General features: G+C 54.2%; 1 protein-coding gene and 1 long non-coding RNA gene across 2 annotated transcripts; both read right to left on the minus strand.

Moving 5' to 3' along the window:
* Positions 1 to 183: 183 nt before the first annotated feature.
* On the minus strand, positions 184 to 27054 carry ATP1A3 (ATPase Na+/K+ transporting subunit alpha 3). The gene is given in 24 exon segments (XM_058860051.1): positions 184 to 212; positions 631 to 670; positions 672 to 723; positions 923 to 1024; positions 1952 to 2082; positions 3718 to 3863; positions 4693 to 4816; positions 5119 to 5273; positions 6006 to 6174; positions 7187 to 7337; positions 7993 to 8129; positions 8462 to 8637; positions 9287 to 9479; positions 11020 to 11154; positions 11853 to 11962; positions 12996 to 13194; positions 15800 to 16068; positions 17946 to 18063; positions 19096 to 19230; positions 19603 to 19716; positions 20215 to 20418; positions 20663 to 20722; positions 22165 to 22248; positions 27009 to 27054. Coding segments are annotated over 24 exon segments (3039 nt in total). The 5' UTR covers positions 27015 to 27054.
* On the minus strand, positions 21360 to 21693 carry LOC131590171 (uncharacterized). The gene is made up of 3 exons (XR_009280005.1): positions 21667 to 21693; positions 21461 to 21503; positions 21360 to 21390 (listed from the first exon to the last, which is right to left on the minus strand). It is a non-coding gene; the product is annotated as an uncharacterized LOC131590171 (long non-coding RNA).
* Positions 27055 to 27445: the final 391 nt, after the last annotated feature.

The following is a 27445-nucleotide window of genomic DNA, read 5'->3' on the forward strand; positions in this document are numbered from 1 at the left end:
GGGGGGGAAAAGGGAATTTTTTATTGTGGGGAAAAAAAATGGGGTTTTTTTGGGGAAAAAAAAAACGGAATTTGGGGGAAAAAAAAGGGATTTTTTTGGGAAAGGAAAAAACTGGAATTTTGGGGGGGGTCTGGTGTTTTTTGGGGGGGGGGTCCCGTGGGATTTTGGGGGGGTGGGGGGGGGTCAGTAGTAGGTTTCTTTCTCCACCCAACCTGGAAAAAAGAGCAGGGGGGGAAAAGGTGAGAGTGGAAACAAAATTCCCAAAAATTCCCATCCCCAAATCCCCCACAAAATTCCCACCAAATTCCCCACAAAATCCCCCCAAATTTCCCCCAAAATACCCCACAAAATCCCATCCAAACCCCCCACAGACCCCCCCAAAATCTCCCAACATCCCCCCAAGCCAAATTCCCCCCAAATCCCCCGAATTCCCCCCGAATCCCCCCAATTCCCCCCCAATCCCCCCCAAATCCCCCCAAATCCCCCCAAATTCCCCCCAAATCCCCCAAATTCCCCCAAATTCCCCCCGGATCCCCCCGAATCCCCCCAAATTCCCCCAAATTCCCCCCGAATCCCCCCAAATCCCCCGAATCCCCCCAATTCCCCCGAATCTCCCGGATCCGGGCGCACCGCCGGGGTTGCGGCGCAGGATGAGTTTGCGGATCTCGTCCGTAGACGAAGATGAGGAAGCTGTAGGGGAAGGCGCAGAACCACCAGCTGGGCCTGGAATGGGGGAATTTGGGGAGGGGGCGTCAGCGGGGGGGGGGCGGCGCCCCCGAAAACGCTCAGAACTCCCAGGAAATGGTCAAAAACCGGCGTGAAAATCACTCAAATCCCCCCCAAACTCCCCCCAAAATTCCCCCAAACCCCCCCAGATTTTGGGACCCCCCCGTTGGGGTTGGGGATTTTTGGGGGGTCTCACTTCAGGGGGTACATGCGCAGCGCCACGTCCATGCCGGGACAGTAGGACAGGAACGCCGCCAGCGCCGTCTCCTCGAAAAGCCCGAAAATCAGGATTTTATTCCTGGAAAAAAACCCCAAAAATCCCTCAGAGACCCCAAAATTGGGGATTTTTTAGGAATCCCTGAAAAAAAACCCTCCCGGAATTTGAGAATTCAGGGATTTGTCGCGTCCTTAAAATCGGTTTTGGGAGCTCTGTTGGTTCTTGGGGAGATTCCCAGGATTTTTTGGGGGAGGTTCCTGTGGGATTTTGGGAAATTTATCCCTAAAATTCCCTCCCCACTCCCAAATCCCAAGGGGCCGATTTGGCGCGGGGGGTGACGGATCCCAACGGGGTTTTGGAGCCTCATCCCTCCTGGTTTTTTGGGGTTTTTCTGGGAATTCAGGGATTTTTCCTGGGAATTCTGGGATTTTTCCCGGGAATTTGGGGATTTTTCCTGGGAATTCCGGATTTTTCCTGGGAATTGGGGATTTTTCCCGGGAATTTGGGGATTTTTTCCTGGGAATTGGGGGATTTTTCCTGGGAATTGAATTGGGGGATTTTTCCTGGAATTGGGGGATTTTTCCTGGGAATTCTGGGATTTTTCCCGGGAATTTGGGGATTTTTCCCGGGAATTCGGGGATTTTTTCTGGGAATTTGGGGATTTTTCCTGGGAATTGGGGGATTTTTCCCGGGAATTGGGGGATTTTTTCCCGGGAATTCCGGGATTTTTCCCGGGAATTGGGGGATTTTTCCCAGGAATTCAGGGATTTTTCCCGGGAATTCCGGGATTTTTCCTGGGAATTGGGGGATTTTTCCCGGGAATTGGGGGATTTTTCCCGGGAATTGGGGGATTTTTCCTGGGAATTTGGGGATTTTTCCTGGGAATTGGGGGATTTTTCCTGGGAATTGAATTGGGGGATTTTCCCCGGGAATTCCGGGATTTTTCCCGGGAATTGGGGGATTTTCCCCGGGAATTCCGGGATTTTTCCCGGGAATTGGGGGTCTCACTTCATGCCCTGCTGGAAGACGGAGTTGCGCCGGGTTTTGCAGATGATCAGATCCGCCCACTGCACCACCACGATGCTGACGAAGAACGCGGTGTGGCACGTGAACTCCACCACCTTGCGCTGCTCGTAGGTCTGGGGAGGGGCTCGGCCTCAGAGACCCCTCCCCAAATTATCCCCTGCTCCAGAGACCCCTCCCCAAATCATCCCCGGCCTGAGACCCCTCCCCAAATTATCCCCGGCCCGAGACCCCTCCAGAGACCCCTCCCCAAATCATCCCCCGCCCCAGAGACCCCTCCCCAAATCATCCCCGGCCCGAGACCCCTCCCCAAAACATCCCCTGCTCCAGAGACCCCTCCCCAAATCATCCCCGGCCTTAGAGACCCCTCCCCAAATCATCCCCTGCTCCAGAGACCCCTCCCCAAATCATCCCCGGCCTTAGAGACCCCTCCCCAAATCATCCCCTGCTCCAGAGACCCCTCCCCAAATCATCCCCGGCCTCAGAGACCCCTCCAGAGACCCCTCCCCAAATCATCCCCGGCCTCAGAGACCCCTCCCCAAATCATCCCCTGCCCCAGAGACCCCTCCAGAGACCCCTCCCCAAATCATCCCCGGCCCGAGACCCCTCCCCAAATCATCCCCTGCCCCCAGAGACCCCTCCCCAAATCATCCCCTGCTCCAGAGACCCCTCCCCAAATCATCCCCTGCTCCAGAGACCCCTCAGAGACCCCTCCCCAAATCATCCCCGGCCTCAGAGACCCCTCCCCAAATCATCCCCCGGCCCAGAGACCCCTCCCCAAATCATCCCCCGCCCCCAGAGACCCCTCCCCAAATCATCCCCCACCCCCAGAGACCCCTCCAGAGACCCCTCCCCAAATCATCCCCTGCCCCAGAGACCCCTCCCCAAATCATCCCCTGCCCCCGAGACCCCTCCCCAAATCATCCCCGGCCCCAGAGACCCCTCCCCAAATCATCCCCGGCCTCAGAGACCCCTCCCCAAATCATCCCCGGCCTCAGAGACCCCTCCCCAAATCATCCCCCGCCCCAGAGACCCCTCCCCAAATCATCCCCTCCAGAGACCCCTCCCCAAATCATCCCCGGCCCCAGAGACCCCTCCCCAAATCATCCCCCCGGGACCGGCCCCACCCGGAGCCCCCGGCTCGACCCAAACCCCCGGGAGGGAATTGCATAAAAAAAGGGATTTGGGGACCCCCATCCCGGTGTTTGGGAATCCCCATTTCTCACGATCCCCGTTTTTTGGGATCCCCATTTTCTGGGATCCCCATTTTTCCGGAACCCCCTTCTCCAGAATCCCAGTTTTTGGGGATCCTCATTTTTAGGCACCCCAGGTTTTTGGAACCCCCGGTTTTTTGGGAACCCCGGTTTTTTGGGAACCCCAGTTTTTTGGGAACCCTGGTTTTTTGAGTACCTCGATTTTTTGGGGACCCCCCCCGATTTTTTGGAACCCCTGATTTTTCGAGGACCCCATTTTGTGGAGACCCCCGGTTTTTGGGCACCCCAATTTTTTTGGCACCCCTGTTTTTTTGGGAACCCCCTGGTTTTTTTTGGATACCCCAATTTTTTTGAGGACCCCGATCTTTTGGAGACCCCCGTTTTTTAGGACCCCGTTTTTTTTGGGGACCCCGTTTTTTTTGGGGACCCCGTTTTTTTGGGGACCCCGTTTTTTTTGAGGACCCCGTTTTTTTGGGGACCCCGTTTTTTTTGGGGATCCCGTTTTTTTTGGGGACCCCGTTTCTTTTGGGGACGCACCCACTGCTGCCCGTAGGAGTCCTCCAGGTCGTTGATGGTGCGGTCGTCCCAGCGCAGCCGGATCCCCACCAGGCACGAGGGCAGGAAGCCGTTCTCCGCCAGGATCACGAAGTAGGCGAAGAACCCGCCCAGAGCCTGGATCATCCCTGCGGGAAAAACGGGGTTCAGGGGGGGCCGGCAGCCAATGGGAGCCAACCGGAGCCGATGGGAGCCAATCAGAGTCAAGGGGAGCAAAGGGGAGCCAATGGGATCCCCCAGGGCCCCCCACACCAATCCGGCCACGTGATGACCCTGAGTGACCCCAAATGTCCCCCAAATGCCCCCAACTGACCCTAAATGCCCCTGAGTGACCCCTGAGTGACCCCAAGTGACCACTGACCGATCTGGCCGTAGGCCATGCTGATGGCCCTGAGTGACCCCCAAGTGACCCCGAGTGACCCCGAGTGACCCCGAGTGACCCCGAGTGACCCTGAGTGACCACTGACCGATCTGGCCGTAGGCCATGCTGATGGCCCTGGGTGACCCCGAGTGACCCTGAGTGACCCCACGAGTGACCACTGACCGATCTGGCCGTAGGCCATGCTGATGGCCCTGGGTGACCCCGAGTGACCCCTGAATGACCCCAAGTGACCCCAAGTGACCCCGAGTGACCCCCAAGTGACCCCGAGTGACCCCACGAGTGACCACTGACCGATCTGGCCGTAGGCCATGCTGATGGCCCTGGGTGACCCCGAGTGACCCCGAGTGACCCCCAAGTGACCCCTGAGTGACCCCACGAGTGACCACTGACCGATCTGGCCGTAGGCCATACTGATGGCCCTGGGTGACCCTGGGTGACCCTGAGTGACCCGCAAGTGACCCCGAGTGACCCCACGAGTGACCACTGACCGATCTGGCCGTAGGCCATGCTGATGGCCCTGGGTGACCCCGAGTGACCCTGAGTGACCCCGAGTGACCCCACGAGTGACCACTGACCGATCTGGCCGTAGGCCATGCTGATGAGGCGCTCGTTGACCAGCTTGTCGGAGCGGGGGTTGCGCGGCTGCCGTTTCATGATGTCGCTCTCGGCCGCCTCGTAGGCCAGCGAGATGGCCGGGACCTGCCCCGCCCCAAAACATTTGGGGTCCAGGATCTCGGGGGGTCCCCGAAAACGCTCGGGGGATGGGGGAGGGGAGGTTTCGGGGGCTTTTATGGGGGGCTCGGGGGAGTTATGGGGTCAAGGCAAACGGGTTTTGGGGGGGTCAGGGGATGTCTGGGGTGGGGTTGGGGTTTGGGGTGGGGTTTGGGGGTTGCTGGGGTGGATTTTGGGGTTCTAGGGTGGATTTTGGGGTTTTTGGGAGGATTTGGGATGGATTTTGGGGTTTTTGGGATGGATTTGGGATGGTTTTGGGGCTGTCTCACCATGTCGGTGCCCAGGTCGATGCAGAGGATGGTGATGGTGCCCAGGGGCAGGGGGATGTTGGCCATGATGAAGAGCAGGAACGGGGTGATCTCGGGGATGTTGCTGGTCAGCGTGTAGGCGATCGACTTCTTCAGGTTATCAAAAATCAACCTCCCTGCCAGGGGGGGACACCGAGCGTCACCGACGTCCCCAAAACCCCCCAATTTCACCCCAAATCCCCCCGATTTCACCCCAAACCCCCCTGATTTCACCCCAAAACCCCCAATTTCACCCCAAACCCCCCAATTTCACCCCAAAACCCCCGATTTCACCCCAACCCCCCCGATTTCACCCCAAATCCCCCGATTTCACCCCAAACCCCCCCAATTTCACCCCAAAACCCCCCAGTTTCACCCCAAACCCCCCGATTTCACCCCAAACCCCCCTGATTTCACCCCAAACCCCCCAATTTCACCCCAAACCCCCCGATTTCACCCCAAGCCCCCCAATTTCACCCCAAACCCCCCAATTTCACCCCAAACCCCCCGATTTCACCCCAAACCCCCCCGATTTCACACCAAACCCCCCAATTTCACCCCAAACCCCCCGATTTCACCCCAAACCCCCCAATTTCACCCCAAACCCCCCGATTTCACCCCAAACCCCCCGTGCGGACCCTCCTCGACGCCGGTGACGATGGAGGCGAAGTTGTCGTCCAGCAGGATCATGTCGGCCGCGTTCCCCCAGGTGTGTCCCCATGTCCCCCCAGGTGTCCCCAGGTGTCCCCAGGTGTGTCCCCAGGTGTCCCCAGGTGTCCCCAGGTGTCCCCAGGTGTCCCCAGGTGTGTCCCCATGTCCCCCCAGGTGTCCCCAGGTGTCCCCAGGTGTGTCCCCAGGTGTCCCCTCACCCTCCTCCACGCCGGTGACGATGGAGGCGAAGTTGTCGTCCAGCAGGATCATGTCGGCCGCCTGCTTGGACACGTCGGAGCCGGCGATGCCCATGGCCACCCCGATGTCGGCTTTCTTCAGCGCCGGGGAGTCGTTGACGCCGTCACCTGTCACCGCCACGATGGCGCCCTGGGGACACCGGGGACATTGGGGACATCGGGGACATCGAGGGTTGGGGTTGGGGACACCAGGGGTTGGTTTGGGGGGATTTGAGGGGGTTTTGGGGGGTTTTGGGGAGATTTTGGGGGGATTTTGGGGGGTTTTGGTGGGTTGGAGTCGTTGACGCCGTCACCCGTCACCGCCACGATGGCGCCCTGGGGACACCGGGGACATTGGGGACATCGGGGACATTGGGTTTGGGGACACCGGGGGTTGGTTTTGGGGGGTTTTGGGGAGATTTTGGGGGGATTTTGGGGGGGTTTTGGGGGGTTGGAGTCGTTGACGCCGTCACCCGTCACCGCCACGATGGCGCCCTGGGGACACCGGGGGGGTCTGGGGGGTTTGGGGGGATTTTGGGGGGTTTGGGGGGTTTGGGACATTGGGTGGACTTGGGGACGTTTGGGGTGTTGGGGACACTGGGGACATTGGGGTCGGTTTTGGGGTCCTGGGCAGGGCTTTGGGATTTTCAGGGTCCCTGGGCCAGTTTTGGGGTCCCGGGGCCATTCTGGGGGTCCCGGGGCAGGTTTTGGGGTCCCGGGGCCATTCTGGGGGTCCCGGGGCCATTCTGGGGGTCCCAGGGCAGATTTTGGGGTCCCAGGGTCATTCTGGGGGTCCCGGGGCCATTCTGGGGGTCCCAGGGCAGATTTTGGGGTCCCAGGGTCATTCTGGGGGTCCCTGGGCCAGTTTTGGGATCCCGGGGCCATTCTGGGGGTCCCAGGGCAGGTTTTGGGGTCCCGGGGCCATTCTGGGGGTCCCAGGGTCATTCTGGGGGTCCCTGGGCCAGTTTTGGGATCCCGGAGCCATCCTGGGGGTCCCGGGGCCATTCTGGGGGTCCCAGGGTCATTCTAGGGGTCCCAGAGCCATTCTGGGGGTCCCAGGGCAGGTTTTGGGATCCCGGGGCCATTCTGGGGGTCCCGGGGCCATTCTGGGGGTCCCAGGGCCGGTTTTGGGGTCCCGGGGCCAGTTTTGGGGTGCCCCCCACCTGTCTCTGGCAGCCCTCGACGATGATGAGCTTCTGCTGGGGGGAGGTGCGGGCGAAGACGATCTCGGTGTGGTTCTGCAGGATCTCATCGATCTGCTCCGAGCTCATGTCCTTCAGGTCCGTGCCGTGGATCACGCACGCCTTGGCGTCCCTGGAACCCAGAAAACCCCGGGATCGGCAACGGGAGACCCCAAAAACGGCTCTGAAAACCCCAAAAACAGCTCTGAAAACCCCAAAAACGGCTCTGAAAACCCCCAAAAACAGCTCTGAAAACCCCAAAAACGGCTCTGAAAACCCCAAAAACAGCTCTGAAAACCCCAAAAATGGCTCTGAAAACCCCAGAACGGCTCTGAAATCCCCAAAAACAGCTCTGAAAACCCCAAAAGTGGCCCTGAAACACCAATCCTGGGGCTCCCCTGGCTCACCTAGACTCACCTGAGCTCACCTGGACTCACCTGGGGTTCACCTGGACTCACCTGAGCTCACCTGGACTCACCTGAGCTCACCTGGGGTTCACCTGAGCTCACCTGGGGTTCACCTGAGCTCACCTGGACTCACCTGGGGTTCACCTGGACTCACCTGGGATTCACCTGGACTCACCTGGACTCACCTGAGCTCACCTGGGGCTCACCTGGACTCACCTGGGGTTCACCTGAGCTCACCTGAGCTCACCTGGACTCACCTGAGGTTCACCTGAGCTCACCTGGACTCACCTGGGGTTCACCTGAGCTCACCTGGGGTTCACCTGGACTCACCTGGGGTTCACCTGAGCTCACCTGGACTCACCTGAGCTCACCTGGACTCACCTGGGGTTCACCTGGCTGACGGGGATGTTGAGCCGGGCCGCGATGTCCTCCACGGTCTCGTTGCCCTCGGAGATGATCCCGACGCCTTTGGCGATGGCCTTGGCCGTGATGGGGTGGTCCCCGGTCACCATGATCACCTGGGGAGGGGTCCCAGAGGATTTGGGGAGGGCTCGGGGGGGTTTTGGGGTCCCCCCTGGTCTGGGGACGGAGCTCAGGGGGAATTTGGGGCTCTGGGGGAGGGCGGGGGGGTCCTGAGGAGGATTTTGGGCAGATTTTGGGCAGATTTTGGGCAGATTTTGGGCAGATTTGGGAAGGATTTGAGCAGAGGAAACCACGAAGGACCAGACAAGGAAAACCCAGGAAAACCCAGGAAGGGTTTGGGGGATCCGGGGGGATCTCGGGGGGGATTTGGGGGTCCGGGGGATCCGGGGGGATCTCGGGGGGGATTTGGGGGTCCCGGGGGCGGCACCTTGATGCCGGCACTGCGGCATTTGCCCACGGCGTCGGGCACGGCGGCGCGGGGCGGGTCGATCATGGACATCAGCCCCACGAAGCAAAGGTTGTCGGTGGCGAAGTTGACGTCGTCGCAGTCGAAGGCGAAGCCTTTGGGGTACTGCTCCTCCGGCAGGTAAAAGTGGCAAAAACCTGCGGGGGTCAGGCCAGGTGAGACCCCCAAAATCACCCCAAAATCACCCTGAAATCCTGGAAATCGAAATCCCCCCAAATCCTCCCCAAATTCCACTCCGGTGCCCGGGGTGAGGCTCCTCCGGCAGGTAAAAGTGGCAAAAACCTGCGGGGGTCAGGCCAGGTGAGACCCCCAAAATCACCCCAAAATCAGTCACAAAATCACCCCAAAATCAGTCACAAAATCACCCCAAAATCACCCCAAAATTAGTCACAAAATCACCCCAAAATCACCCCCAAATCGCCTCAAAATCACCCCAAAATCAGTCACAAAATCACCCCAAAATCACCCCAAAATTAGTCACAAAATCACCCCAAAATCACCCCCAAATCGCCTCAAAATCACCCCAAAATTGCCCAAAAAAATCCCCAAAAAACTCCTGAAATACCTCAAAATAAATCCCCAAAAATAAAAAAAAAATCCCCCCAAAAATCCCCCCAAAAAACTCCCAAAAATAAAAAAAAACCACAAATAAAAATCATAAAAAAATCCCCAAAAAACCCCAAAAAATTCTCCAAAAAATCCAAAAAATTTCCCCCAAAAAATAAAAAAAAAATCCCAAAAAATCCCAATTAACCCAAAACCCCCCAGTCTCTCGTCAAACCTCACCGAGCACCCTCTCCCCGAGCCCGCCCAGCTCCAGGTAGGCGTTCTGGAACGCTTCCTTCATCTCCTCATCCAGCGGCTGCTCCTTGCCCTGCAGCAGGATGGTGGAGCAGCGGTCCAGGATGCGCTCGGGAGCGCCCTTCATCACCAGCAGGTACCGGTTGTCGTTGGGATCCTCGGTCTCGTGGATGGAGAGCTGAGATTCCCAAAAAAAAAACGGGATTTGGGGCATTTTTTGGGGATTTTTTTGGGGAATTTTTTTGGGGATTTTTTGGGGATTTTTGGGGATTTTTTGGGGATTTTTTTGGGATTTTTTTGGGGATTTTTTTGGGATTTTTTGGGGATTTTTTTGGGGATTTTTGGGGATTTTTTGAGGATTTTTTGGGATTTTTTTGGGGATTTTTTTGGGGATTTTTTGGGGATTTTTTTGGGATTTTTTTGGGGATTTTTTTTGGGATTTTTTGGGGGATTTTTTTGGGGATTTTTTGGGGATTTTTTGGGGGATTTTTTGGGGATTTTTTGGGGATTTTTTTGGGATTTTTTGGGGATTTTTGGGGGGATTTTTTGGGGATTTTTTTTGGATTTTTGGGGGATTTTTTTGGGGATTTTTGGGGGATTTTTTGGGGATTTTTTTGGGATTTTTTGGGGATTTTTTGGGGGATTTTTTGGGGGATTTTTTGGGGGATTTTTTGGGGATTTTTTTGGGATTTTTTTTGGATTTTTGGGGGATTTTTTTGGGGATTTTTTGGGGATTTTTTGGGGATCTTTTTGGGGATTTTTTTGGGGATTTTTGGGGGATTTTTTTGAGGATTTTTTGGGGGGATTTTTGGGGGATTTTTTGGGGATTTTTTGGGGGATTTTTTTGGGGATTTTTTGGGGGATTTTTTGGGGATTTTTTGGGGATTTTTTGGGGATTTTTTTGGGGATTTTTTGGGGATTTTTGAGGGATCTTTTTGGGGATTTTTTTGGGGATTTTTTGGGATTTTTTTGGGGATTTTTTGGGGGATTTTTTTGGGGATTTTTTTGGGGATTTTTTTGGGGATTTTTTTGGGGATTATTTTTGGGATTTTTTGGGGATTTTTTTGGGGATTTTTTTGGGATTTTTTTGGGATTTTTTTGGGGATTTTTTGGGGATTTTTTGGGGGATTTTTTGGGGATTTTTTTTGGGATTTTTTGGGGGATTTTTTGGGGGATTTTTTGGAGGATTTTTTGGGGGATTTTTTTGGGATTTTTTGGGGATTTTTTTTGGGATTTTTGGGGATCTTTTTGGGGATTTTTTTTGGGATTTTTTGGGGATTTTTTGGGGATTTTTTGGGGGATTTTTTGGGGATTTTTGGGGGGATTTTTTTGAGGATTTTTTGGGGATTTTTTTGGGGATTTTTTGGGGATTTTTTTGGGGATTTTTGGGGGATTTTTTGGGGATTTTTTGGGGATTTTTTGGGGGATTTTTTGGGGATTTTTTTTGGATTTTTTGGGGATTTTTTTGGGGAATTTTTGGGGATTTTTTTTTTTATTTTTTGGGGATTTTTTGGGAATTTTTGGGGATTTTTTTGGGGATTTTTTGGATTCTCCTCGGATTTTTTTTGGTTTTTCCCTCGGGATTTTTCGATTCTTTCTGGGATTTCTGTTTCTCCCTCAGGATTTCTCTCTCCCCCCGGGATTTTTCGGGTTCCCCCAGGATTTTTCGGGTCTCCCCGGGACTTTTCGGGCTCCCCTCCGGGAATTTCGGGGCGTACCTGGTATTTGTTGGTGGAGTTGAAGGGGATCTCGGCCACTTTCTTGTTCCTCTCCCTCATCACCTTGACGGAGCCCGAGGAGAGCTCGATGCATTTCAGCAGCGCCGACTCCGAGGCGTCCCCGGCCACGTCCCGCTGCGGGAACAGCCCCAAAATTGGGGATTCCAATCCCAAAATCCCCCCGGGAATGCCCCGGAATCCTCGGTCCTAAATCCCAGCAGGAATTCCCGGCTCCCCCTGTCCTGGGAATCCTTGGGAAGCCTAAAATTGGGACCCCCCCCTCCCCAAAATTCTGCATCCAGGACCCCTCAAAACTCCCCCAAATTTCCCTCCAAAAAATTCCACAAAAATTTAAAAAAAATCCCAAAAAATTCCCCAAAAATTACAAAAAAATTCCCCAAAAATTCCCAAAAAATTTAAAAAAAAAATCCCCAAAAATTCCCAAAAAAATCCCCCAAAAATTCCCAAAAAATTCCCCAAAAATTCCCAAAAATTCCCAAAAAAAATCCCCAAAAAATTCCCAAAAAATTCCCAAAAAATTTAAAAAATTTCCCAAAAATTCCCCAAAAAACATCCCCAAAAAATTCCCAAAAAATTCCCAAAAAATTCCCAAAAATTCCCAAAAATTCCCCCAAAAAAAAATCCCCCCAAAATTCCCAAAAAATTCCCCAAAAATTTAAAAAATTTCCCAAAAATTCCCCCCAAAAAATCCCCCAAAAAATTCCCCAAAAATTCCCCAAAAATTCAAAAAAATTCCCAAAAATTCCCCAAAAAAATCCCCAAAAATTCCCAAAAAATTCCCAAAAAATTCCCCAAAATTCCCGGACCCCCACCTTGAGGATGGGGACGTTTTCCTGGCCTCCCTTGAACACGGCGCGGTTGCAGAGCCCCGCGATGTGGCTCAGGGCCACCCAGGTGGGCGAGCTCTTGTCGAAGGCAGTGCCTGGGGAAAAGAAAAAAAAATTGGGTCAGAACCCACCAGTTTGGACCAGTTTGGACCAGTCTGGACCAGTCTGGTGAAGTTCCCAGCCACAAATCCCCCCCAAAACTCCCCAAAATTCCCATCCTCCTTCCCCTCCTCTCCCAGCTACCCCCAATCCCCCCAAAAAACCCCCTCAGTCTCCCAAAAACGACAAATTCCCCCTAAAATGCCCCAAAACCTCCTCAAACCCCCCAAACCCCCTGAATTCCCCCTAAAACCCCCAAAAACCCCCAAAACCCCCCAAAACTCCCCATCCCACCCCTCCATGTCCCCCTCCCAGTGGCTCCCAGTGGCTCCCAGTGGCTCCCAGTGGCTCCCAGTGGTTCCCAGTGGCTCCCAGTGGCTCCCAGTGGTTCCCGGTGGCTCCCGGTGGCTCCCAGTGGCTCCCCGTGGCTCCCAGTGGTTCCCAGTCACTCCCAGTGGCTCCCAGTGGCTCCCAGTGGCTCCCAGTGGTTCCCAGTTGTTCCCAGTGGTTCCCAGTGGCTCCCAGTGGTTCCCAGTAGTTCCCAGTGGTTCCCAGTTGTTCCCAGTGGCTCCCAGTGGCTCCCAGTGGTTCCCAGTTGTTCCCAGTTGTTCCCAGTTGTTCCCAGTGGTTCCCAGTGGCTCCCAGTCACTCCCAGTCACTCCCAGTGGCTCCCAGTGGCTCCCAGTGGTCCCCAGTGGCTCCCAGTCACTCCCAGTGGTTCCCAGTGGCTCCCAGTGGCTCCCAGTGGTTCCCAGTGGCTCTCAGTGGCTCCCAGTGGCTCCCAGTCACTCCCAGTCACTCCCAGTCACTCCCAGTGGTTCCCAGTGGCTCCCAGTCACTCCCAGTCACTCCCAGTGGTTCCCAGTGGCTCCCAGTGGCTCCCAGTGGTTCCCAGTTGCTCCCAGTGGTTCCCAGTCACTCCCAGTCACTCCCAGTGGCTCCCAGTGGCTCCCAGTGGCTCCCAGTGGCTCCCAGTGGCTCCCAGTCACTCCCAGTCACTCCCAGTGGCTCCCAGTGCCCCCCACACACCGGACTGGTCCTCGGTGGTGTCGGCCTCGTGGATCTGGTTGTCGAACCACATGTGGGCCACGGTCATGCGGTTCTGGGTGAGGGTCCCGGTCTTGTCGGAGCAGATGGTGGAGGTGGAGCCCAGGGTCTCCACGGCCTCCAGGTTCTTCACCAGGCAGTTCTTGCGCGCCATGCGCTTGGCGGTCAGCGTCAGGCACACCTGGGGAGGGGCCCAAATGGGTCTGGGGGCTTCAGGGAACCCCGGGAAATCCACGGGGATTCAGCCCAGAAACCCCGGGAAAAATCCCTAAAAATTCCTGGAGATTTACTCCAAAAATCCTGGAAAAATGCCCTAAAAACCACGGGAAAAATCCCTAAAAACCCCTGGAAATTTACCCCAAAAATCACGGAAAAATTACCCAAAAAACCACGGGAAAAACCCCTAAAAATCCCCTGGAGATTTACTCCAAAAATCCTGGAAAAATGCCCTAAAAACCCCTGGAAATTTACCCCAAAAATCCCAGAGAAATTACACAAAAATCACAGAAAAATTCCCTAAAAATCCCCTGGAAATTTACCCAAAAACCATAGAAAAATTACCCAAAAATCCTGGAAAAATGCCCTAAAAACCCCTGGAAATTTACCCCAAAAATCCCGGAGAAATTACCCAAAAAATCACAGAAAAATGCCCTAAAAACCCCTGGAAATTTACCCCAAAAATCCCAGAGAAATTACACAAAAATCACAGAAAAATTCGCTAAAAATCCCCTGGAGATTTACTCCAAAAATCCTGGAGAAATTACCCAAAAATCACAGAAAAATGCCCTAAAAACCCCTGGAAATTTACCCCAAAAATCCTGGAAAAATGCCCTAAAAACCCCTGGAAATTTACCCCAAAAATCACGGAGAAATTACACAAAAATCACAGAAAAATGCCCTTAAAAACCCTGGAGATTTACCCCAAAAATCCTGGAAAAATGCCCTAAAAACCCCTGGAAATTTACCCCAAAAATCACGGAGAAATTACACAAAAATCACAGAAAAATGCCCTAAAAATCCCCTGGAGATTTACCCCAAAAATCCCGGAAAAATTACCCAAAAATCACAGAAAAATTATCCAAGATCTCAGGAAAATTTGCCCAAAAATCCCTGGAAATTTACCCCCAAAGTCACAGAAAAATTACCCAAAATCTCAGGAAAATCTGCCCTAAAAATCCCTGAAAATTTACCCCAAAAATCCTGGAAAAATTACACAAAAATCACAGAAAAAAATCCCTAAAAATCTCTGGAAATTTACCCCAAAAATCCCGGAGAAATTACACAAAAATCACAGAAAAATTCCCTAAAAACCCCTGGAAATTTACCCCAAAAACCATAGAAAAATTACTTAAAATTCCAGGAAAATCTGCCCAAAAATCCCTGGAAATTTACCCCAAAAATCCCGGAAAAATTACCCCAAAATCCCAGGAAAATTCCCCCAAAAATCCCCCCAATGTCACCAGTTCCTCTCCCAGTCCATCCCAGTCCCTCCTGGAACTCCTTTCAACCCCCAAAATCTCCATTTTTCATGCCCAAAATCTCCATTTTTCACCCCCAAAATCTCCATTTTTCACCCCCAAAATCTCCATTTTTTACCCGAAAAATCTCCATTTTTCACCCCTAAAATCTCCATTTTTCACCCCCAAAAATCTCCATTTTTCACCCCCAAAATCTCCATTTTTCCCCCTTAAAATCTCCATTTTTCACCCTTAAAATCCCCATTTTTCACCCCTAAAATCTCCATTTTTCACCCCTAAAATCTCCATTTTTCACCCCTAAAATCTCCATTTTTCACCCCCAAAATCTCCATTTTTCACCCCTAAAATCTCCATTTTTCACCTGAAAAATCTCCATTTTTCACCCCCAAAATCTCCATTTTTCACCTGAAAATCTCCATTTTTCACCCCCAAAATCTCCATTTTTCACCCCCAAAATCTCCATTCTTTACCCGAAAAATCTCCATTTTTCACCCCTAAAATCTCCATTTTTCACCCCTAAAATCTCCATTTCTCACCCCTAAAATCTCCATTTTTCACCCCCAAAATCTCCATTTTTCACCCCCAAAATCTCCATTTTTCACCCGGAAAATCTCCATTTTTCACCCCTAAAATCTCCGTTTTTCCCCCCTAAAATCTCCATTTTTCACCCGGAAAATCTCCATTTTTCACCCGGAAAATCTCCATTTTTCACCCCTAAAATCTCCGTTTTTCCCCCCTAAAATCTCCATTTCTCACCCCTAAAATCTCCATTTTTCACCCGATAAATCTCCATTTTTTACCTGAAAAATCTCCATTTTTCACCCCCAAAATCCCCATTTTTCACTTGAAAATCTCCATTTTTCACCCCTAAAATCTCCATTTTTCACCCCCAAAATCTCCATTTTTCACCTGAAAAATCTCCATTTTTCACCCGGAAAATCTCCATTTTTCACCCCAAAATCCCCATTTTTCACCCCCAAAATCTCCATTTTTCACTTGAAAATCCCCATTTTTCACCCCCAAAATCTCCATTCTTTACCCGAAAAATCTCCATTTTCCACCCCCAAAATCTCCATTTCTCACCCCCAAAATCTCCATTTTTCACCCCTAAAATCTCCATTTTTCACCCCTAAAATCTCCATTTCTCACCCCCAAAATCCCCATTTTTCACCCCCAAAATCTCCATTTTTTCCCAAAAAATCTCCATTTTTCACCCCCAAAATCTCCATTTTTCACCCCCAAAATCTCCATTTTCCACCCCAAAATCCCCATTTTTCACCCCAAACCCCGTTTCCCCCGGCCGCTCACCGTGACGGTGGCCAGCAGCCCCTCGGGCACGTTGGCCACGATGATGCCGATGAGGAAGATGACGGCCTCGAGCCAGGTGTAGCCGAGGATGAGGGAGAGGATGAAGAAGGAGATGCCGAGGAAGACGGCGACGCCGGTGATGAGCTGGATGAAGTGCTCGATCTCCACCGCGATCGGCGTCTTGCCCACCTCCAGCCCCGAGGCCAGCGTGGCGATGCGCCCCATCACCGTCCGGTCGCCCGTGGCGATCACCACGCCGCGGGCCGTGCCTGGGGGAAATGGGGAGAAAACGGGGGAAAATGGTTAAAAACGGGGAGAAAACGGGGAAAAACGGTTAAAAACGGGGAGAAAATGGGAAAAAACAGGGAGAAACGGGGAGAAAAAGGGGAAAAATGGGGGGAAAGTGGGGGAAATGTCTTAGATCACCACGCCGCGCGCCGTGCCTGCGGGGAAATGGGGAGAAAAAGTGAGAAAATGGGAAAAAACCACAAGAAATGGGGAGAAAAAGGGGGAAAACGGTTAAAAACGGGGAGAAAAAGGGGAAAATGGTTAAAAACGGGGAGAAAAAGGGGAAAAACGGTTAAAAACGGGGAGAAAAAGGGGGAAAATGGTTAAAAACGGGGAGAAAAAGGGGGAAAATGGTTAAAAACGGGGAGAAAAAGGGGAGAAAAAGGGGAAAAATGGGGAGAAAATGGGAAAAAACGGTTAAAAACTGTAACAAAATGGGGGGAAAGTGGGGGAAATGTCTTAGATCACCACGCCGCGCGCTGTGCCTGGGGGGAAATGGGGAGAAAAAGTGAGAAAATGGTTAAAAACCATGAAAAACGGGGAGAAAAAGGGGAAAAATGGTTAAAAACCACGAGAAACGGGGAGGAAATGGGGAAAAATGGTTAAAAACCATGAAAAATGGGGAGAAAATGGGGAGAAATGGGGTGAAAGTGGGGGAAAATGTCTTAGATCACCACGCCGCGGGCTGTGCCTGGGGGAAATGGGGAGAAAAAGGGGGAAAATGGTTAAAAACCACGAGAAATGGGGAGGAAATGGGGAAAAATGGTTAAAAACCACGAGAAATGGGGAGAAAATGGGGAAAAACGGTTAAAAACGGGGAGAAAAAAATGAGGGAAAGTGGGGGGAAATGTCTTAGATCACCACGCCGCAGGCTGTGCCTGGGGGGAAATGGGGAGAAAAAGGGGAAAAATGGTTAAAAACGGGGAGAAAAAGGGGAAAAATGGTTAAAAACCACGAGAAATGGGGAGAAAATGGGGGAAAACGGTTAAAAACCATTAAAAATGGTGAGGAAATGGGGAAAAAAGGTGAAAATGGGGAGAAAAAAATGAGGGAAAGTGGGGGGAAATGTCTTAGATCACCACGCTGCGGGCTGTGCCTGGGGGGAAATGGGGAGAAAAAGGGGGAAAACGGTTAAAAACGGGGAGAAAAAGGGGAAAAACAGTTAAAAACCACTGAAAATGGGGAGAAAATGGGGAAAAATGGTTAAAAGCTGTGACAAAATGGGGAGAAAATGGGAAAAAATGGTTAAAAACGGGGAGAAAATGGGGAGAAAATGGGAAAAAACGGGGAGAAAATGGGGAGAAAATGGGAAAAAACAGGGAGAAACGGAGAAAAACGGTGAAAAAATGGTGAGAAACCGTGAGAAAATGGGGAAAAACAGTTAAAAACAGTGAGAAAATGGGAAAAAACTGGGAGAAACTGTGAGAAAATGGAAAAAAACGGTGAAAAATGGGGGAAAACAGTGAGAAAATGGGGAGAAACGGTGAGAAAATGGGAAAAAACGGGGAGAAACAGGGAAAAAGGGTGAGAAAATGGAGAGAAAATGGGAAAACCGGTGAAAAAACGGTGAAAAATGACGAAAAATTGGGGGAAATTTGGGGCTCCCTCAGCCCTCGGCGACCCCTAAAATTTTGGGGACCCCTCCCCGAATTTCAGAGCCTTCCTGAGCCGCCTTTCGCGCTGTTTGGGGCCGAAAAATCCGCATTTTTCCAGCCCCAGACTCCCTTTTCCGGGGGTTTTTGGGGCTCCCCCGGCCCCAGAATTTGGGGGGCCCCCGGCCCCAGGTTTGGGGGCCCCTCCCCAGGTTTGGGGGCCCCTCCCCAGGTTTTTGGGGCCCCTCCCCAGGTTTGGGGCTCACCCTCGACGCAGTTGGTGGAGAAGAAGGTGATGTTCCGCGTCTCCAGGGGGTTGTCGTGGGTGCAGTCGGGCGAGCGCGTCTGCGGCTCCGACTCGCCCGTCAGGGAGGAGTTGTCCACCTGGGCGGGGAAAATCCCGGGGGTTTGGGGGAAATCTGGGAAATTCCGGGGGTTTGGGGGAAAATCTGGGAAAATTCCGGGGGTTTGGGGGAAATTCTGGAGGTTTTGGGGGAAAATTTTGGGAAAATTCCGGGGGTTTGGGGGAAATTCTGGAGGTTTTGGGGGAAAATCTGGGAAAATTCCGGGGGTTTGGGGGAAATTCTGGAGGTTTTGGGGGGAAATCTGGGAAAATTCCGGGGGTTTGGGGGAAATTCTGGAGGTTTTGGGGGAAAATCTGGGAAAATTCTGGGGGTTTGGGGGTAATTCTGGAGGTTTTGGGGGAAATCCGGGGAAATTCCGGGGGTCTGGGGGAAATTCAGGAGGTTTTGGGGGAAAATTTTGGGAAAATTCTGGGGGTCTGGGGGAAATTCTGGAGGTTTTAGGGGAAATCCGGGAAAATTCCGGGGGTTTGGGGGAAATCTGGGAAATTCGGGGGGTTTTGGGGGGAAATCTGGGAAAATTCCGGGGGTCTGGGGGAAATTCTGGAGGTTTTGGGGGAAAATTTTGGGAAAATTCCGAGGGTTTGGGGGAAATTCTGGAGGTTTTGGGGGAAAAAATCTGGGAAAATTCCGGGAGTTTGGGGGAAATTCTGGAGGTTTTGGGGGAAAATCCGGGAAAATTCCGGGGGTTTGGGGGAAATTCTGGAGGTTTTGGGGAAAAATCTGGGAAAATTCCGGGGGTTTGGGGGAAATCTGGGAAATTCTGGGGGTTTGGGGGAAATTCTGGAGGTTTTGGTGGGAAAATTTCCTGGGAATTTGGGGAAGATTTTCCCCGTATTTTTGGGGTGATTTCCCGGGATTTTTGGGGCGATTTCCCGGGATTTCAGGGATGATTTTCCTGGGACTTTTGGGGTGATTTTCTCGGGATTTCAAGGAGGATTTTTCCCGGGATTTTTGGGGCAATTTCCCGGCATTCCGGGGACGATTCTCCCGGGATTTTTTGGGCTGATTTCCCGGGATTTTTGGGGCTGTTTCCCGGGATTTCGGGGCTCACCTTGCAGCCGTGGGCAGAGATGATCCTGAGGTCGGCGGGGACTCGGTCGCCGCCCTTGACCTCCACCAGGTCCCCAACCACGACCTCCTCGGCGTTCACCTGCATCTTCTCCCCCTCCCGGATCACCAGGGCTTGCTGCAATTCCCGGAAAATCCCCAAAATTCACCAAATCCCCAAAATCCCCCCCAAAAACCCCCCAAAAGCCCCAAAATTCCCATTTTCCCCCCAAACCCCCCCAAAAATTTCAGCTTATGCAGCCCCAGATCTCAAAATCCGCCCCCCAAACCTTCCAAGTTTCCCCTTTTCAAACCAAATCCCGGGAAATCGACCCAGAAATCCCAGGAAAAATCCTCCCCAGAATCCCGGGAAATCACCCCAGAAACTCCAGGGAAGATCTTTCCTGAAACCCCGGGAAATTTTCCTCCAAAAAACCCCAATTTTTCCCCCAAATTTTCTCCCAAAAATTCCCCAAAATTCCCCGAAATTCCCCAATTTCCCGAATCCCACCTGGGGCACCATATTTTTGAAGGATTCCATGATTTTGGAGCTCTTGGCCTCCTGGTAGTAGGAGAAGCAGCCGGTGATGATGACGACAGCGGCCAAAACGATGCCCAGGTACAGCTGGGGGACCCCAAAAAATCGGGATTTGGGGTCATTTTTGGGGTCTCCTTACCCCCCAAAAACCCTCCAAACCTCCACCCAAAATTCGCACTTTCCCGCTTTTTAAAGCTCAAAAAAGATCCCCCCAAAATCTCCAAAAAAAATCCCCTAAAAAATACCCCCCAAAAAACCGAAAAAACCCAAAATATCCCCCAAAATAAAATAAAAAAAAAAAACGAAAAAACCCCCAAAAAAATCCCCGAAAAATACCCCCCAAATAGTCTCAAAAAAAACCCCAAACCGCAAAAAAAAAAATCCCAAAAAGTCCCCCAAAAAACTGAAAAAACCAAAAAAAATCCCCCTAAATAAAAAAAAACACAACCAAAAAAACAAAACAAAAAAAATCCCCGAAAAATAAAAAAAAAAAAACCGAAAAAAAACCGAAAAAAACCCGAAAAAAATCCCAAAAAATCCCCAAAAAATCCCCGAAAATGCGGTTTATTTTGGCGGGGCTCTCACGTTGTCGTTGGAAGGTTCGTCCTCGGTTCCCGCCTGGATCCCGTAGGCCAGGAAACAGAGGATGGCGCCGATCCACAGGAGGATGGAGAAGCCCCCGAAGAGCTGCCGGCAGAACTTGACCCACTCGGGGGTGGTGGGAGGCGGCGTCAGCGCGTTGGGACCGTCCCGGGCCAGGATCTCCTGCGCCTTGCTGTGGGTCAGACCCTGGGGACGGGGGAAAAAATCCCGGGATTGGCGGAAATCCGGGATTTCCCGAAATTCCCGGGAGATTCCCGCGAAAAAACGGTGAAAAATGAAGGGAAAATGACCTAAAACCGCCCAAAAAATCATCAAGAAAAGCTCCCAAACGGATGGGAAAAGAGGGTGCGGGGCAGCCGGGAATTCCCAGAATCCCCAAAGTTCCCGGGATTCCCAAAATCTCCTGGATTTTTCCCCAAAAAAACCTTACCTGGACGCAGTCGGTGTTGTATTTCCTGCAGACCTCCTCGATCGACATCTTGTGCTCGGTCTGCGGGGGGGGAGAGGAGCCCAAAATTCCGGGACCCCTCCCCAAAATTCCGGGACCCCTCCCCGAAATCCCGGGACCCCTCCCCAAAATTCCGGGACCCTTCCCCGAAAATTCCGAGACCCTTCCCCGAAAATTCCGGACCCGAGCGGGCTCCCGGGAATCCCAAAATCCGTGAAAATTCCCCCCCAAAAAGCGACCCCCGAGCCCGAAATTGTCCCGAAATCCTCTCGGGTCATCCCCAAATTGACCCCAAAATGAGCCCGGACCCCTTCAAACCTCCCCAAAACCCCCAAATCCCCCCTGAACCTCCCCCAGATCCCACAAAACCCCCCCAAATTCACCCAAATTCACCCCAAATTCTCCCCCAACCCCCTCAAACCTCCCCAAAACCCCCAAATCCCCCCTGAACCTCCCCCAGATCCCACAAAACCCCCCCAAATTCACCCCAAATTCACCCCAAATTCTCCCCCAACCCCCTCAAACCTCCCCAAAACCCCAAATCCCCCCTGAACCTCCCCCAGATCCCACAAAACCCCCCCAAATTCACCGAAATTCACCCCAAATTCTCCCCCAACCCCCTCAAACCTCCCCAAAACCCCAAATCCCCCCTGAACCTCCCCCAGATCCCACAAAACCCCCCCAAATTCACCCCAAATTCACCCCAAATTCTCCCCCAACCCCCTCAAACCTCCCCAAAACCCCAAATCCCCCCTGAACCTCCCCCAGATCCCACAAAACCCCCCCAAATTCACCCAAATTCACCCCAAATTCACCCCAAATTCTCCCCCAACCCCCTCAAACCTCCCCAAAACCCCAAATCCCCCCTGAACCTCCCCCAGATCCCACAAAACCCCCCCAAATTCACCCCAAATTCTCCCCCAACCCCCTCAAACCTCCCCAAAACCCCCAAATCCCCCCTGAACCTCCCCCAGATCCCACAAAACCCCCCCAAATTCACCCCAAATTCACCCCAAATTCTCCCCCAACCCCCTCAAACCTCCCCAAAACCCCAAATCCCCCCTGAACCTCCCCCAGATCCCACAAAACCCCCCCAAATCCACCCAAATTCACCCCAAATTCTCCCCCAACCCCCTCAAACCTCCCCAAAACCCCAAATCCCCCCTGAACCTCCCCCAAATCCCACAAAACCCCCCCAAATTCACCCCAAATTCTCCCCCAACCCCCTCAAACCTCCCCAGAATTCCAAAATCCCCCCTGAACCTCCCCCAGATCCCACAAAAACCCCCCCAAATTCACCCTAATTCACCCCAAATTCTCCCCCAACCCCCTCAAACCTCCCCAAAATTCCAAAATCTCCCCCAAACCGCCTCGGAAATCCCCCCAAATCCCCTCATTTCACCCCAAATCCCCTCATTTCACCCCAAATCCCCTCATTTCACCCCAAATCCCCCCCAAACCCCCCCAGACCCCTCCCCACTCACCATGGCCACCTCCTTCTTGAGGTCATCGAGGTCCCGGGTCTTGCTCTTGCCCTTTTTGGGGGACTCCTTGTCGCCCCCCTTGTCCTGCGTGGTGGCCACGCGGTAGCTGTCGGAGCCGCCGAACTGGGGGGGGTCGTTACTGGGGGTCCCCCAGACCCCCCACGACCCCCCCCAGGCGGCCCCGCAGCCCCCGAGAGGAGCCCCCTCCCCAAAAAACAACAAACCCCGAGAAATCGGCGAGGAAACGGCACCAAAAACGCAGAGAAATGACCCCAAAATGACCCCAAAGGCACCAAAAACGCAGAGAAATGACCCCAAAATGACAGGAATTACCCCAAAGGCACCAAAAACGCCACAGAAATTACCCCAAAAGCACAGAAATGACCCCAAAATGACAGGAATGAACCCAAAAGCACCAAAAATGGCATAGAAATTACCCCGAAATTAGAGAAATGACCCCAAAAATGACAGGAATTACCCCAAAGGCACCAAAAATGGCACAGAAATTACCCCAAAAGCACAGAAATGACCCCGAAATTAGAGAAATGACCCCAAAGGCACCAAAAATGGCATTAAAATGACCCAAAAATGACAGAAATGGCCCCAAAATTACAGAAATGACCCCAAAATTACAGAAATGACCCCAAAATGGCACAGAAATGACCCCAAAATGGCGCAGAAGTGACCCCAAAACCACAGAAATGACCCCAAAACCACAGAAATGGCCCCGAAATACAAAAGCCGGCACGGAAATGACCCCAAAACCCCCAAAATTGCCCCCGAATCCCCCCGGAATTCCCAGAAATTCCCCTCCCCCCGCCCCTCCCCCACCCGGCCCGGGGGGGATTTGGGGGTTTCCACCCCCCCCGCCCCTCCCCCCCTCCATCTGCTCCCCGTTAATCCGCGGGGGGGGAGGGGCGGGGGGGGAGGGGCCCGTGGGAAAAGCGGGGGGGGAGGGGGAGGGGGAGGGGGAGGGGACCCCGAAACTGGGGGGGGGGGGGGGGCGGGGGTCGAGTCCCGATTTTGGGGGGAAATTCCCGATTTTTGGGGAGATTCTCGTGACAATTCCCGGTTTTTGGGGGCCATCCCTGATTTTCCTTTCGGAATTTCCCCCCCCCTTTCTTTGGGATCTCTCCCCGATTTTTGGGATTCCCAAACTCTCCCTGATTTTTACGGGGGGGGGTCTCTGATTTTGGGGGGAATTCCCCATTTTTGGGGATTCTCCCAGTTTTTGGGGGGTGGATTTCCCTGTTTTTAGGGGTTTCCCTGTTTTTTATGGGGTTTTCCCAATTTTTAGGGTGAATTTTCCCTGTTTTTTATGGGGTTTTCCTGATTTTCCAGGGGTGGGGACAGACACAGGGACAGGGGGACAGCGGGGTTTGGGAATATCGGGGTTTGGGAATATCGGGGTTTGGGAATATCGGGGTTTGGGAATATCAGGGTTTGGGAATATCGGGGTTTGGGAATATCGGGATCTGGGAATATCGGGGTTTGGGAATATCGGGATTTGGGAATATCGGGGTTTGGGAATATCGGGGTTTGGGAATATCGGGGTTTGGGAATATCAGGGTTTGGGAATATCAGGGTTTGGGAATATCGGGATCTGGGAATATCGGGGTTTGGGAATATCGGGGTTTGGGGACACGGGGACATCGGGATTTACACCGGGATGGGGACACCAGGACAGGGATTGTTCCCGGGATGGGGACAGGGGGTTTGGGGACACTGGGATTTGGGAATATCGGGATTTGGGAATATCAGGATTTGGGGACACCAGGCCTCCCGGCCCTGCCAGGCCGCAGGCGCGGGGACAAGGACACATTTGGGGACATCGGGATTTGCACGTCCCGAGGCTCCAGGACATCGGGATTTACACCGGGATTTGGGAATATCGGGATGGGGACACGGGGACATCGGGATTTACGCCGGGATGGGAACACCAGGCCTCCAGGCCCTGCCAGGCCGCAGGCGCGGGGACAAGGACACATTTGGGGACATCGGGATTTGCACGTCCCGAGGCTCCAGGACATCGGGATTTACACCGGGATGGGGACGCTGGGATGGGGACAGGGGGCTGGGGACACCGGGATTTGGAAATATCGGGATTTGGGGACATCGGGGACACGGAGCCCCAGGCCTGGCAGCAGCGATGGCGCAGGGACAAGGACACGGGGACACCGGGATTTGGGGACACCGGGATTTGGGGACACCGGGATTTGGGGACATCGGGATTTGGGGACACCGGGATTTGGGGACATCGGGATTCGGGGACACCGGGATTTGGGGACATCGGGATTTGGGGACACCGGGATTTGGGGACACCGGGATTCGGGGACATCGGGATTTGGGGACATCGGGATTTGGGGACACCGGGATTCGGGGACACCGGGATTCGGGGACATCGGGATTTGGGGACACCGGGATTTGGGGACACCGGGATTCGGGGACATCGGGATTTGGGGACATCGGGATTTGGGGACACCGGGATTCGGGGACACCGGGATTCGGGGACATCGGGATTTGGGGACACCGGGATTCGGGGACACCGGGATTCGGGGACATCGGGATTTGGGGACACCGGGATTTGGGGACACCGGGATTCGGGGACATCGGGATTTGGGGACATCGGGATTTGGGGACACCGGGATTCGGGGACACCGGGATTCGGGGACATCGGGATTTGGGGACACCGGGATTTGGGGACACCGGGATTCGGGGACATCGGGATTTGGGGACATCGGGATTTGGGGACACCGGGATTCGGGGACACCGGGATTTGGGGACACCGGGATTTGGGGACACCGGGATTTGGGGACACCGGGATTCGGGGACATCGGGATTCGGGGACATGGGGATTTGGGGACACCGGGGTTTGGGGACATGGGGACATTGGGATTCAGGACCTCAAGGACATCGGGATTTGCAGGGCCCGGCGGCGCTGCTGGCGCGGGGCCGAGGCGGCAGCGACACGCGGGGGACACTCGTGACACCCAGGGGACACACGGGGGACACTCGTGACACACTCAGGGACACTCGTGACACACTCAGGGACACTCGTGACACACTCAGGGGACACAGAGGACGATCGTGACCAGCGTGACACGCTCAGGAGACAATCGTAACACGCTCGTGACACACCCAGGGGACACTCGTGACACACTTGGGGACACTCGGGACACACTTGGGGACACTCGGGACACGCAGGGGACACTCGGGACACACAGGGGACACACGGGGGACACTCGTGACACACTCAGGGACACACGGGGGACACCCAGGGGACACTCGGGACACCCAGGGGACACTCAGGGGACACTCGTGACACACTTGGGGACACTCGGGACACACTTGGGGACACTCAGGACACACTTGGGGACACTCAGGACACACTTGTGAGTGGCCTGGGTGACGCAGGAGCCTCAGCACGGCCGGGGGTGGGGGTGGGGAGGGGCCCGGGATGTCCCCAAGAGTGTCCCTGGCACACCTGGGGACACCTGGGGGGAGCTGGGGGACACCTGAGCACACCTGGGGATACCTGGGGGACACCCGAGGACACCTGGGCACACCTGGGGCACATCTGGGCACACCTGGGCACATCTGGGGACACCTGGGGGACACCTGGGGCACACCTGGACACATCTGGGGACACCTGGGGGACACCTGGGGGACACCTGGGGCACACCTGGACACATCTGGGCACACCCGGCCCTTGCACGCCCGCCCCGCCCTTGGCGCGCTCTGTTCCAGCACCTTCCACGCCCGTCCCTTGCACGCCCCTGCAGCAGCGCGCGGCGCCTCGCACACCCACCCTGATCCCACCCTGATCCCACCCTGATCCCACCCCAAACCCACCCCAAACCCACCCCAAACCCACCCCGATCCCACCCTGATCCCACCCCAAACCCACCCCAAACCCACCCCAAACCCACCCCAAACCTCGCACACCCACCCTGATCCCACCCTGATCCCACCCTGATCCCACCCCAAACCCACCCCAAACCCACCCTGATCCCACCCCGATCCCACCCCAAACCCACCCCAAACCCACCCTGATCCCACCCCAAACCCACCCCAAACCTCGCACACCCACCCCGATCCCACCCCGATCCCTCCCGATCCTTGCACGCTCATCCCGATCCTTGCACGCTCATCCCGAGCCCTTCCAGACCCTTCCACGCTCATCCCGACCCTCTCACACTCATCCTCATCCTTTCCAGACCCTTCCACGCTCATCCCGACCCTCTCACACTCATCCTCATCCTTTCCAGACCCTTCCACGCTCATCCCGACCCTGTCACACTCAACCTGATCCCGTCCCGACCCTCTCACACCCTTCCAGACCCTTCCACGCTCATCCCGACCCTCTCACACTCATCTTCATCCTTTCCAGACCCTCTCACGCTCATCTTCATCCTTTCCCGACCCTCTCATCCCCCTCCCGACCCTCTCACGCTCATCTGCATCCTGTCCAGACCCTTCCACGCTCATCCCGACCCTCTCACGCTCATCTTCATCCTTTCCCGACCCTCTCACCCCCTCCCGACCCTCTCACGCTCATCCCGACCCTCTCACACTCATCTTCATCCCATCCCGACCCTCTCACACTCATCTTCATCCCATCCCGACCCTCTCACGCTCATCCCGACCCTCTCACACTCATCTTCATCCCATCCCGACCCTCTCACGCTCATCCCGACCCTCTCACACTCATCTTCATCCTTTCCAGACCCTCTCACGCTCATCCCGATCCCCTCCCGACCCTCTCACCCCCTCCCGACCCCTCCCCAGCCCCTCTCCCCCCCGTCCCTCCCCCCCTCTCCCCCTCCCCATTTCCCCCCACCTACCCCCATGGCTGCAGCTCTGGGGGGGCCGCTCCGCCGGGACGGGTTTGGAGGGGAGGGGGATTTGGGGGGGGGGGTCCCGGGTTTTTGGGGAGGGGAGGGGGGTCCCCGGTTCCTGGGAGAGGAAGAGGAGCGGGAGCGGAGCCGGCGGCGGCTGCGGCGCTTCTGGGGCGGGGGGCGCGGGAGCCGCCGCCTGGGCTGGGGTGGGGGGGGCAGGGCTCAGCCAATCAGAGCGCGCCGTTCCTGCCCCCCCCCTCGCCAGGCCACGCCCCTTTTACTGCGGATCCGAAATGGGGGGGGGGGGGGATGGGGGAGGGGGGGGTTGGAAAATTCGGGGGGTTCCAGATTGGGATAAAAAAATAAAAAAATAAAAAAACGGGGGGGGGGGGGGGGGCTGCGGTTTGTGTCCCCCGCCCCTCCCCCACGTCTCACTGAGGGGC

The sequence above is a fragment of the Poecile atricapillus genome, chromosome 32 (assembly GCF_030490865.1).
Source record: "Poecile atricapillus isolate bPoeAtr1 chromosome 32, bPoeAtr1.hap1, whole genome shotgun sequence".
Classification (NCBI taxonomy): Eukaryota; Metazoa; Chordata; class Aves; order Passeriformes; family Paridae; genus Poecile; species Poecile atricapillus.